Source organism: Phoca vitulina, unplaced genomic scaffold (genome assembly GCF_004348235.1).
Source record: "Phoca vitulina isolate PV1807 unplaced genomic scaffold, GSC_HSeal_1.0 scaffold23, whole genome shotgun sequence".
Lineage (NCBI taxonomy): Eukaryota > Metazoa > Chordata > Mammalia > Carnivora > Phocidae > Phoca > Phoca vitulina.
Window position 1 is genome coordinate 18678941 of NW_022589726.1, and position 12424 is coordinate 18691364.

Below are 12424 nucleotides of genomic sequence, written 5' to 3' on the forward strand. Positions count from 1 at the left end.
AGGTTAAACCAGGGTTTGAAGTGGGGTTTTGAAAGAGCAGAGGATTTGGATCAGAAGGGTTGGGGAGGAGAGGTGTTTCAGACTGGGTAGGGATAGTGTGGCAAAACTAGTGGAGGTATTTGGAGATGAGGCCTGTGGGTGAGATGTCCCTGGCTGAGGCAGGGAACAGCAAGGACAGCAGCTGTGGGACAGGGCGGGGCGGGGCAGCAGCTGCGGGGACGTCGAAGGCTAGACTGGTGAGCTGCCACGCACGTCCCAGAAACATACAGCCAGCGAAGCCATCGAGGGGGACATCAGGCTAAGATGTGTTCCAGGAGCTGGGAAAAGCCTTTAGCATTAGACCACAAGCCCCCATGTCCCCTACACTGGGCACGTGCCTGGCAACAGAAGCTCTCAGTAGAGGTTACTGGAGGGAGAAAAGGAAGGATGGAGGGAGGGCGGGAGGAGTAACTAGGGGGTCTCTGAGCTGGAGGACCATGGACTTTCCTTACAAAGGAACACTGAGATGACATATGTCACAGCCTTCAGAGGGACCTCATGGGAGCTGCCCACAGAGTCACTGTGGAAACACCTGCTCTCCGGGGGGCCCCCAGCCAGCCTGCAGCCCTGGCTCGCATGCGTTGGAGAGAAGCATAGGAGTTCAGTCTCATCCGGACAGCAGCTCCTCCATTTGAACTCTAAACAGATGTTTACAAACAAACAAACAAACAAACAAACAGTTCCTGTCCTCAGCTTGCTCCTCCTGCTCTTACTAACACATATACATCGGAAGAAAGACAGAAATGAGCAGACGGACCCCCCCAGGAGTCTTCCCTTGAGCCTCCAGGCCCTGGCGAGCCTCTCTCCGCCATCTCCCTGCCTCCTCTGAGTTGACCCCCTGAATTTTCAGCCACCTGCCCCAATTCCATCCTCCTTTTCTTCATTCTGTCCAGCGCTTGGGCCAGACAGCGATCGTGCCTTACGCAGCCTCCAGCCTGCCTTGTGGGAGTTTGAAAGAGGTGAAGTGTGGAGATAGATCCCAGTTCTTGGAGAACTGATGGAAGCATATGACCCTCCGTGGGCTCACGTCCCGTGCCAGGAAGAGGGTCACTCCACCCCTCATGCCCCAGCAGACACAGCCACTGTCCTCAGCGGGTTAGGGGAAGAGGCCACCAGTGGGGTGTGTCTCCGGGAGGCCTGAATGAAGGGGCTCTTTCCGGGAAAGAGGAGGACACACCTCTGGTTGGAGCCCCCAGATACTCTACCCAGTGGCCTGCCCTGTCCAGGGAAGTTCATCTCCTTCTAGCTCCCTGAGGCCCCAGGAGGAACCCAGAGAAGATTAATCAGGATAGGGTTGGTGAGATGCCAGTGACATCCCCCTGGAGAGGCTGGGGCCTGGGGCAAATTACCCTATAACAGCAGGTTAATTAGATAAAACCCAAATTACATGAGCAAGGCTTGCAAGCCCAGCAATTTGAAGGTTTCATGTTGTTTCAGAGGTGGGGAGGGCTTGATCTCTAGCTCAGCATGGAGAAAATGACTTCTTGCTCCCAGGCAAGCCAAACCCATGAATTAAGCTCTCGACTGCCCATCCACGAGCCCCAATGCCAAGCACATATAAGGAAGGGTGCCTGCCAGTCCTCACTGCAAGCTGCAGAGCCTGGGTAGGATTTGGTCTTCATCCCTCCTGCATCTGATTCTATCTCCACCACCAGCATGAGCCGCCAATTCACCTGCAAGTCGGGAGCTGCCACCAAGGGGGGCTTCAGCGGCTGCTCAGCAGTGTTCTCAGGGGGCAGCTCACCCTCCTACCGGGCAGGGGGCAAAGGGTTCAGCGGTGGCTTCGGAAGCCGGAGCCTCTACAGCCTGGGGGGAACCCGGAATATCTCCCTCAACGTGGCCAGCGGCAGCGGGAAGAATGGAGGCTATGGGTTTGGTCGGGGCCGGGCCAGTGGCTTTGCTGGCAGCATGTTTGGCAGTGTGGCCCTGGGGCCCGTGTGTCCGTCTGTGTGCCCACCTGGAGGCATCCATCAGGTCACTGTCAATGAGAGTCTCCTGGCCCCCCTCAACGTGGAGCTGGACCCGGAGATCCAGAAAGTGAGAGCCCAGGAGCGGGAGCAGATCAAGGCGCTGAACAACAAGTTCGCCTCCTTCATCGACAAGGTGGGTCTACCTTCTCTTCTCAGAGCATGAGCTTCTGCTACAGCAGAAGGGATTCAGGTTAGATATGAGGAGGCACTGAATGTGGACGAAGCAGGTGTTTTCTTTCATCGGGGTGACTTATGTGCGATTCCCTGCAGTCTTTCCCAAGAGAAGACCGAGGGAGGTCTGTCTCTAAGGGCAGAGGCTTATGGGGGTTACTGGCGGGAGCTCCGAAGGAAAGACCCCTGCTTCTTACTTGAGGGTCAGCTTGGTGCCATTGCTAAGCCTGGGGTCCATGCAGGCTGTGTGTGTGGAAAAAGCCCGTGAGAGGGAATCTGCCCCAGAGTCTTCCTCCCATCCATCGTGAGCAGGTCTCATGCACTAGTCATTTGACTGGATGGGTCAGGAGCATCCGTGTGTGGTCATTCCCGGATGGCTCGGCCATGGGTATTTTTTTCAATCAGCTAAGGACTCTCGAGAGAGGCAGAAGGGTGCAGTGGGGAGGACGTCTCCACAGTGCTCTGAAGTCAGACCTGGCTTCCGTTCTGGCCCCATCACTTACCAGCCGTGTCTTGGCTAAGCCAGTCATGGAGCAGCTGTGTGGAGGGTTATTTATCCTGTCTGCACCTCTGTTTCCTTATCTCCGTAATGCAGATAATAGCCAATGTCTCAGGAATTTTGTCAGGTTGATGAGAGAAAATGCATGTGAAGATCTTGGCACCGTGCCTCACACAGACGAAGTGCTCCCAAGTGCTGGTTATCGTTACTACCGTTTTCATCTTCAGAGCGGTGGGGGAGGAGTGTTGAGAAGGGGAAGATCCAAAGGTCTGGAGGAGGCCTCAAGGCATCTTCCAGGCCAGATAGGACCCTGACTTATGGTAGATGAGAAATTATTACTCCCATTCTATGAGTCAGCAAAAGCATGCAGGGACATGCCTTGCAGGGTATGGCATCTGGGGTGAGGGTGGGAGGGAAGGAAGGTGAGATCCAGTCCTGGGGACTTGGGGGGCTATGTTGGCTACATGACAGTTAGGCACCAAGGGTGGGTCAGCCAAGGACAAAGCTTATGGCTGAAATGGTCAGTGGCCATCGGAGCCTACCGGTCCCCTTGCCCCACACCCCAGCTCTAGACTCCTGCTCCGAGGATCTCCTGCTTGCCTCAGAGGCCAGCACTGTCTCTGTGGCTCTTTACTCCTCCAGAATGTGGATACATCCTATCAGTGATCCCGATTGTCCAGTGTGTAGTCCAGATGCCAACCGTGGTGTCCTAGGCGTAGGGTTTGCTCCATGGCTAAGGCTCAGTCTTAGGGATATACATGAAAGAGTCAGGATTGGTTAAACCAACCAACCCTGGATGATCTGCTGGGGCAAGCAGTTTGGTGGCTGATCCCATCTCAATGCTGAATCCCAGCCAGTTTTCTGAGGTCCTGTGCTTATGACGATAAGGAACACAACCTTATTTAGACAGTGGCTGTGCTCATGTGGATTAAGTCATATTTTAAAAATCGTGCCCCCCACAAACCACACAAGAGAAGAGTATGTAGATCTACTCCCTCTGGTCAGTCTCCTGGCCCAGTGAGGCGACAGTGGCATGGGGCGCACTGTCTATCCATCTTGTCCCACGTGCCATGCTTGCTCTGTGGAAGATGCTTCTAAGGAGCATAACTAGGGCAGAGGAAGGAGGGCATGAGCAATGGTGGAGTTGGGGCCTGATGCAGAAATTTAGAATACCCAGAAGCTCTTGGCCCATTGAGCCTCACTGAGCTTGATAGGCTATAAAATGAAGAGCAGATTCCTTTCTTCAGAATGTTCAACCTTTCCAAAGATGGACCCAGCCTGACTCTGTCCTGGTATTTTTTAGGAACGCCCCTGCCCTGAGCTGGTTTGGTCATAATGGGTTCTGAGTGACTGGATGCATGAGTTATGGGGACACATGTCTGGGTTCATTCCTGGGCTCCCTCACTTATCAAACTGTTGGACCCTGGAAAGAGGCTCCGTTTCCTTCCCATTAAATGGGGTTAACAACTTGCCTGCCTCGTGCAGCTGTTGTGTGGGGATAAAGGGAAAAATGCAGGTGGAGCACTGGCACAGAGCCTTGTGAATGACAGGTGTGACTATTTCCGTGGGGGCTCAACAGTTTCTGTGTTTCGGGTCCCAGGTGCGGTTCCTAGAGCAGCAGAACCAGGTGCTGGAGACCAAGTGGGAGCTGCTGCAGCAGCTGGACCTGAACAACTGCAAGAACAACCTGGAGCCCATCCTTGAGGGCTACATCAGCAACCTGCGGAAGCAGCTGGAGACGCTGTCCGGGGACAGGGTGCGGCTGGACTCGGAGCTGAGGAGCGTGCGGGATGTGGTGGAAGACTACAAGAAGAGGTGAGTGGGGAAGGGATCCCCCTGCAGCTGGACCACTGCCCCTTTCCCTCTGAGATCCTTCTGCGGGAGCGGCAGCTACCCCGGCTTAAAGTTTTTGGAGATGAGGGGCAGTGTTCCTTGTCGTACCAAGTAGAATTATTCCAACACAACTCCGGAACTTGCTTCTTGCTCCTCCAGCCTCTGGTCTGGCACTTAGGACAAATGTCCAGTTAGTTGGCCAGTGGTCAAAAGACTATCTCTGGCTGGATGAAGGAAACTACTCCTTGGGTAAGCTACTTGGGTAAGCTACTCATAATCTCCTGGAGCTTCTGGGTCCTCATTGGTAAAAGGGGGTTTAAATCCATCCACCTCCCAGAATGGCCAGGAGGAGTAACTAAGGAAACACTCCCATTCATTTGTAAGGCTTTATTCAAATTCTCAAGGAGGAGCTTGCTTCTTGCTTCCTCTGAGATTTCCCATAGAACGTTCACTCCACATGCTCCTACCTCATTTTTGTAGCCGGATCTTCAATAATCACCTTTTTTTTTTTTTAAACTTAGTTACCATGTCCCCTAGGAAGCCTTCCTTGCCTGGTGGCCCCACCAGCCCAGTACTCTGTGGCCCACTAGCATCTGTCCCTCAAATGGAAGCCTGCCTCTTGCTTAGAGTCTTCCTTGAGTGAAAGAGTGTTCTCAGTGAGAGAGTTCTAAGTGAGATGTATTCACCGACCGAGCCCTGGCATTCTTGCAGGTATGAGGAAGAAATCAACAGACGCACAGCTGCAGAGAACGAGTTTGTGCTGCTCAAGAAGGTGAGGGGGAAGACAGGCCTTGAGTCCAGGGCTGGCCTGGGACCAGGGAGAGCTGAGCCTACCAGTGTGCTCTGCTGTCAGAGAGCTGATTCCAAACTAATGACATAAAGGCTGAGGAAAACCACAATGGACTATCCAGAAAGGGAATGAAAAGGTAGAGAGATGATGACCTTCCTGAGTGTTTCATGTCCACCGTGAAGAACAGCAGAGCATGACACACAGGGCCCCCCCTGCATCCACAGGGCCTGACTCAGACATCCGAGGGATGACTGACAGCAGCCTGGATGGGGCTTCCTTCCTTAGATGGGGTACCCCATCCCTGTTGAGGGAGCGGGGTCTCAGGATGGGGGAGGGCTGGGCCTTTTGCTCCGTCCTCTCCTTTCCCATGAGCCTCTCAGAGAGAAAAGTGCAGCTATTTCGCTGTGCAGGGCACCCAGGCTGGTGTGGGTGTTTCCTTCTTGGCTGCACTGGCAGTGACCAAAGGATGCTGGCGGGGGGGCATCTTTCAGGATGTGGATGCGGCTTATGCCAATAAGGTGGAGCTGCAGGCCAAAGTGGACTCCATGGACCAGGAGATCAAGTTCTTCAAGTGTCTCTATGAAGCTGTAAGTCTGTGTCTCCACCCACCGCTCTGTGGGCAGCCAGTGGGTAAAACCCTGTTCTGGGGGCTGGGAGAGGCTCTTTGCTCTCAGGGAGACCCCCTGGCTAGCCATTCATCTCCCATTTCAGCCTGAGAGGCTCCCAATCTCCACCCTCTGGTTGGAAAGGAAATGGTCCAGGTCCTGGCTTCATGGTGGCAGGACTCTATCTGGGGCCTGGAGGGGACTCACTTTGCCCAGGGAGCAACAGCTTTGGTCCAGAGCCTCTAAGTTAGCATCACCTGGATTTGCTAATCTTGCTTAGGGGTTGGGTGGGGGCGGGGTGTTAGCCTCTGATAGTCAAGTCCTGAGACCAGCTCTGTTTCCCATGTAGGAGATTGCTCAGATCCAGTCCCACATCAGTGATATGTCTGTCATCCTGTCCATGGACAACAACCGGGACCTGAACTTGGACAGCATCATTGATGAGGTCCGTGCCCAGTATGAGGAGATCGCCCTGAAAAGCAAGGCAGAGGCCGAGGCGCTGTACCAGACCAAGGTGAGCTGGGCTGAAGCAGGACCGGGGAGGGCAATCCCAGCAGGCATGAAGGCTGGGCCTGATCATTCCCAGAACAGAGGCCATGTCCAGTTAAGTGTCCACCATGAGCTTCCCCCATGACTTCAGCAATCCCGAGACATCATGTAGTCCTATGACACACTCATCATGCTCACCATGGCACTGTGCTTTGGGGTCCCCAGTTCCAGGAGCTGCAGCTGGCAGCGGGCCGGCACGGGGATGACCTCAAAAACACCAAGAACGAGATCTCGGAGCTCACCCGGCTCATCCAGAGAATCCGCTCAGAGATTGAGAATGTGAAGAAGCAGGTGAGGGGAGAGGTTGCCCATGGCCTGGGGCAGGAGGGCATAATTGGAGGGGGAATGAGTTGGCCAAGGATATCAGCCTCTCAAATCTCTGCCCATGAGAGGAAAGGGGCCAATGAGGTCACTGCCTCAAATACTTAGAGCAGACATCCCTGGGGCATCTCATCTCCCACTCACCCCAAGAACCTCTGCTTTGAAGTCCTTCCTGCAGGAAGCCGTCTCTCTCATTCCCCAGGATGGGCTAGGACCACACCCCCCTGTGCCCTCTGCCCTAATCACATGCCCTCCTGGCATCTGTGCTTCTCTTATCCTTGTCACACTTTGATGATTACCCCACACCAGCCTGTCCCTTCTTCTACGGAACTGGAGGAAGGCAGGGAGCTGGCTGCTCTGTTCCCCATTGCTTTCCCAGCATCTAGTACAGTGCCTGGCACATAGTAGCAGCTTAATAAACATTTGTTGATGAAATGACTGCTAAGTGGGCTCAAAGAGCACCCATTAAAGTGCCTCCTGTAACTATTTAACTATTCATTAAGGCCTTGCTCAGTCCCCTTCTGGGACTCTAGGTTGCAGTCTCAGCTTGAGTATGTGGGGAGACAGGATGAGGTTATAGAATAACAACAGCAACAGCTCCTATCATTTTATCACACTGAATCATCTCAAAGATTCTGAGGCAAGCGCTACCTTACAGATGAGGACACGGAGGCTCCAAGAGGTTAAATGGGTTGCAAGCTGGCGAATGGCAGAGCTGTGATCCGAACCCACTCTGACTCCAAGTCCAGTGCTCTTTCCACCTTCCCAGGGGCTTTAACACTTAGTGACTCTGTGACATGGGGCAAGTTAGTTGTCCTCTCTGCGCTGGGGGGGTGTAAGGACTGCATGAGCTAAGGTATGCAAAAGGCATGTCAGGGCTGAGGGTAGTGCTAGGCACACAGTAAGCACTTGGGAAAGAGTAGTTGGTTCTGGGGAATCTCCTTCCCTGCGCCCCTCGTCTGTGGTCCTATGCACCTGGGCGGCCGCTCTCATTGTACCCACAACACCACATTCCAAGGATCTCTCTTCCCAGACTTTAAACAACTCAAGAGCAGAAAGCCAATCTTACTCCTCCTCATTCTGTATCCTTGGCACATGGGTGGCCAAGTAAATGTCTTTGTAATGAAGTGACGTGGTACTGAACTGGCCATGGTCACAGGAAGGCATGAGGACAGGAGGGCAGGGTGCACTATTTTTCATCACCACAATGCCTAAATACAAGCAAGTGGAGATAGAGCTAGGAAGGACTTGCTGCCCCCAGAAGGGGCTCCGGCCTAGAAGAGGAGCAGGAGGTGGGAAAGGTAGAAGTGGGCATCTCCATCCAGGAGTTCCAAGCACTAGTGGGATTTGGATGTGGATGACTCTATTCACCCCTTCCAGTTTTCTAGCTTCTCCGATTCCCTGTTTAGGCTTCCAACCTGGAGACGGCCATCGCCGATGCTGAGCAGCGGGGTGACAATGCCCTGAAGGACGCCCGGGCCAAGCTGGACGAGCTGGAGGCAGCCCTGCACCAGGCCAAGGAGGAGCTGGCCCGGATGCTGCGCGAGTACCAGGAGCTCATGAGTCTGAAGCTGGCCCTGGACATGGAGATTGCCACCTACCGCAAGCTGCTGGAGAGCGAGGAGTGCAGGTAGGGGGTGCTCTGGCACGAGAGCCCCAGGGGTTTGAGAAGGACAAAAGAGAAAGCTTAGCACACACTCATTTAGAAAAGATGACTCCTTGGAAGTGAAGGGGTGGTGATGATGGGAATAATAACAGTAAGTAATAATACCTACCCTGGCGTGAGCCCTCACTCATGCCAGGTACTGTGCCTCGGGGATTAGCTTATTCCATCCTTACAATTTTCCCGGGTATTCCTCTGCATACTATCCCACCCCCACCCCAACCAAAGAAAAAAAAAAAAAACACCACCACCCCATTACTATGTTAGGCCTTCTTGTTCCATCTTCCTTACCTGTCCAGGTACAAGATGAGCTTGTCAGAGATGTCCCAGGGCAACCATTCCAGCTTCCCCAGTGTTCTCAGCAGATGGGAAAGACTCAGTGCCCAGGGCTGACCTTGGGACATGTGCATGCCACCCTGCACGTGTACCTCGTGCCAACTACTGTTTGATTTAGGTTGTTGCCTGCTTACCCCCAAAGATTCAAGGGCAGCAACCACGGCTTCTCAAGCTCTGCTTGTGCCAAAAAGCCCAGGAAATGTCCACAGGTGCCCGTTGGGTTCAGAAATCCACATCAGGCCGGTAGGGACACTAGCTTTGAGGTTAATAGATTGTGGGTTGGATGAGTGCTTGCTCTTATTTTGTTTCTCTCCCTTACAGGATGTCAGGAGAATTTCCCTCCCCGGTCAGCATCTGTAAGTACTTGTATGCTGGGACCTAAAACTGTAGAATTTGCACACAGGAAAGGGCCTTAGTCGCTCGCACCCTGTGTGTGTAGCTGAGCAAACTAAGGGCCAGAGAGCAAAAGACTTTGAGATCACACAGCCAGATAGCAGAGGCATGGCCAGCAATCAGGTCTCCTGATTCCCAACGCAGAGCCGCTTCCTCTGTATCACTCTGTCTCCCTGCTCCCCGGAGGTGGCCACTGGGAAAGCTAGAAGGGGAAACAGAGGATGAGTGTGCATGAGGCCCGGGACCCCAGGGCTGCAAGTCGTGACCAGCCCTGGCCTGGGGAATTAGAGGCGGCGGAGGGAATCAGTGAATGGGGACCTCGGAGGTTAAGCTGACAGTGTTGGATCTCTGGATTTCTCAGCGGGACTAAGAATTAAACCAGAACCCCAAAAGATGCCATTTGCAGGACAGCTAGGGAGAGGGAGAGGTTGAAAAGGAAGTTTAGCAAAAAGGCTAATAGAATGGGGGGTTGTGTATCCAGAATGACAGGTGGGTGTTTGGTACCTGGACCAAAGTGTTGGGCTTCTGCGAATGAAGAATCAGCCAGACTGGGGCTAAGCTGGGCAGGGCAGGGGCTAGGACATGGGGGACGCGGTCTTTGGGCTATTTTCCCCAGGGGGAAGGGCGGGGCCGCCGTGCCGGGACCAAGAGACCCTGTGTCCCGGGGGGGAGGCGCCCCGTCTGGCCCCGCCCCTGAGGGTGCCGCCCCGCTGTCCCCCGCAGCCATCATCAGCAGCAGCAGCGGCAGCGGCGGCTACGGCTTCCGGCCCAGCTCCGTGAGCGGCGGCTATGTGGCCAGCAGCAGCAGCTGCGTCTCCGGCGTGTGCAGCGTCCGCGGCGGGGACGGCCGGGGCAGGGGCAGCAGCAGCGACTACAAGGATACCCTGGCGAAGGGCTCCAGCCAGAGCGCCCCCGCCAAGAAAGCCAGCAGGTAGAGAGGGCTGCCCCCCCCGCCCTCCCGCCACCCCTGCGTCCCTAGCTGTCTCCTGCACGCTCTCTCCCCCAGCCCGCGGTGAGCCCCCTCTCTGCCCCGGCCACCCCACTTCTCCCAGCCCGTGTCTTCCCGAGCCTGGACAGGTGTGGATGGCTAAACTTGGTGAAATTCCTCCTGGCACGTGCCTGGCATTCACCTCCTTGGCTGAGGTCCCCCAGCCGGGCCATGCGCTCAGCTCCAGGCTCCCGGCCTTCTGCCCCTGACACAGCCTCCAGCCCAGTCACTAACTACTCTGTCCGGCTCCCTGGGTCTCAGACGGAGGCCCATCCCTCACCCTGGGGCCTCTGTCCCAGCAACTGCCTATGCTGGGAGGGCCGAAGGACAACGACCCAGAGAGGCCAGTCCCCACCCCACCCTGGCCCCATCTCACGGCTCACGTCTCTCTTCACTCTCCTGTACCCAGAAGCAGAGAAGAGGAGGCCCCTCTACATCTCCTTTCCTCTTAGAGGCCCTCCCATTGCATCCTCAATAAACAGCACGATCTGACGGCTTGGTCTCTGAGTAGTCAAGGTGTGTGCACGTACCCCGTTCAGCACTCACGGAAGCACCACCCAGGCACACACAGACGCACACACACCAGACACGCTGCGGACTGCCTGTGCGGCCCGTGTTTCTAGGTGAATTTTCTCCGTAGAGCCAAAAAAGCAGCTTCCAGAGCACACATGAAGCATGGGGCCGAGTTTGGGAGGAGGGAGGGAGAAGAGGAGGGAGAGCAGAAAGGAGGAACACGGGAAGGCTGTGTGTGTAGTGTGGTTTGTGGCTTTCAGCAAAAGAATTGCCTGTGTCTGTTGGCAGAAATGGTCCTGCTCCTGACAGGGACCCTGGCCTCCACCTAAGAACTGGATCTTTCTGGAGGGAAGCTGGGGGTGTGGCAGGCAGGTGTGTCTGTGTTTATTCAACCCTTTCCTCACTGCTCAGAGGCCTGGGCTTTTGGGGAGTCACCCAGGAAGGGTGGAGTTCATGGGGACCCCACACTCTGGGCCTGCTGGGATGCTAAGATAGGGAACGAGTTCTTGGAGCCTGAGGCTGGCCTAGGGTGAAGTGAGTTGAGGGTCAAGGCAGGCTGTGAGTTTCAGTCACTGGCCCAGATAGCTGTCTGCCCTGGAGTGAGGAGGGGTGTAAGGAAGACAGACAGATAGATCACCCAGTGACCAGCCTGAGCCAGCAAACCTCAGCCAGGAAGTCCTTGGGGGCCTGAGGAGCTTATAAAATTGGAGGTAGAGGGATTGGAGAAAGGGATGAATGGACTGGTTTGGCAGACAGAACTTCAGAGTAGTGGCTGGGGCTTAGGCCAAGGTCACAGGGCCAGGCTCGAACCTCTGCCGCCCAGGAGGTGGCCATGAGCTAGAGCCTCCCACTGCTCTCAACCTGGAAGCCAACACCACCATGTGGGTGGAGGAGGGCGAGCGGTTCAAAACTCAGCAGCAAGTTTGCTTCCTTGGTCAACAACGCCAAGACTGTTGTGTGTGTGTGTGTGTGTGTGTGTTGTGTATTTACAGAACTGGGTAGAGACACTGTCATTTCCTCAGCAAAGGATCCACATAAACCTGCGGCCTTTGCTACCTTTGCAGCAGTAAGAGCTGAGGTGGGATAGCAGAAGGAACATTCCAGTTGAGAGGCTTAGAAGAATGCTAGGTTATCAAATGGAGGGATGGAGGCTGCTTCTCTAGATGCTGCCGGTATCTCACCCAGATTTGGGGAGGAAGTGAAGAACTCTCCTACATCCCTTTGTGTCCTAGGGCTCACAGGGGTTTCCCGGGTGGGCAGGGTTATCCTGGGTTTGGAGTCTGTTTTCTAGAGCAGTACATCAAGGTACTGGAGGCTGAGTGGCGCTTCCTGTGGGAGATAGAGCCCCACATTGAGGCCCACAGTAGAGACCTGAGTTATGAGCTTGGCAGGTGCCAGAGTGAGGGGGCTCAGCTGGCTGTGGACTACAGACCGGGCAGGAGTTGATGGGTGACTTGGGGGTTAAGAGAGGGCTCTGAGGAGAGAGAATGATGACAATGAGTCACAGGTACGGTGGCCATGAAGTCACATGAGTCTAGGTGGTCATTTGATCATGGTTGCCAAGAGCAGTGGTTCTTCACACAGGCTCAAAAATAACCTGGGAACTTTAAAAAAATACTGAGGTCTGAGCCAGTACTCCAAACCAGTTAAGGCGGTCTACCAGGGTGGGGCCCAGGCACTCACAGAGATCTTTTCAAAAGTCAGGGAAGGGATTCTAGCGAGGATTCAGAGCTGAGAATGTAATCAGTGAAGAA

At 54.7% G+C, this 12424-nt stretch overlaps 1 protein-coding gene across 1 annotated transcript; it reads left to right on the forward strand.

The window, feature by feature from the left end:
* Positions 1-1695: 1695 nt before the first annotated feature.
* Positions 1696-10104, forward strand: LOC116642302 (keratin, type II cytoskeletal 71). The gene is made up of 9 exons (XM_032420600.1): positions 1696-2142; positions 4280-4494; positions 5224-5284; positions 5794-5889; positions 6257-6421; positions 6622-6747; positions 8187-8407; positions 9098-9132; positions 9893-10104. The coding sequence occupies exons 1-9, from the start codon at positions 1696-1698 to the stop codon at positions 10102-10104; spliced, it is 1578 nt and encodes a 525-aa protein (XP_032276491.1).
* The last annotated feature ends 2320 nt before the right edge of the window (positions 10105-12424 follow it).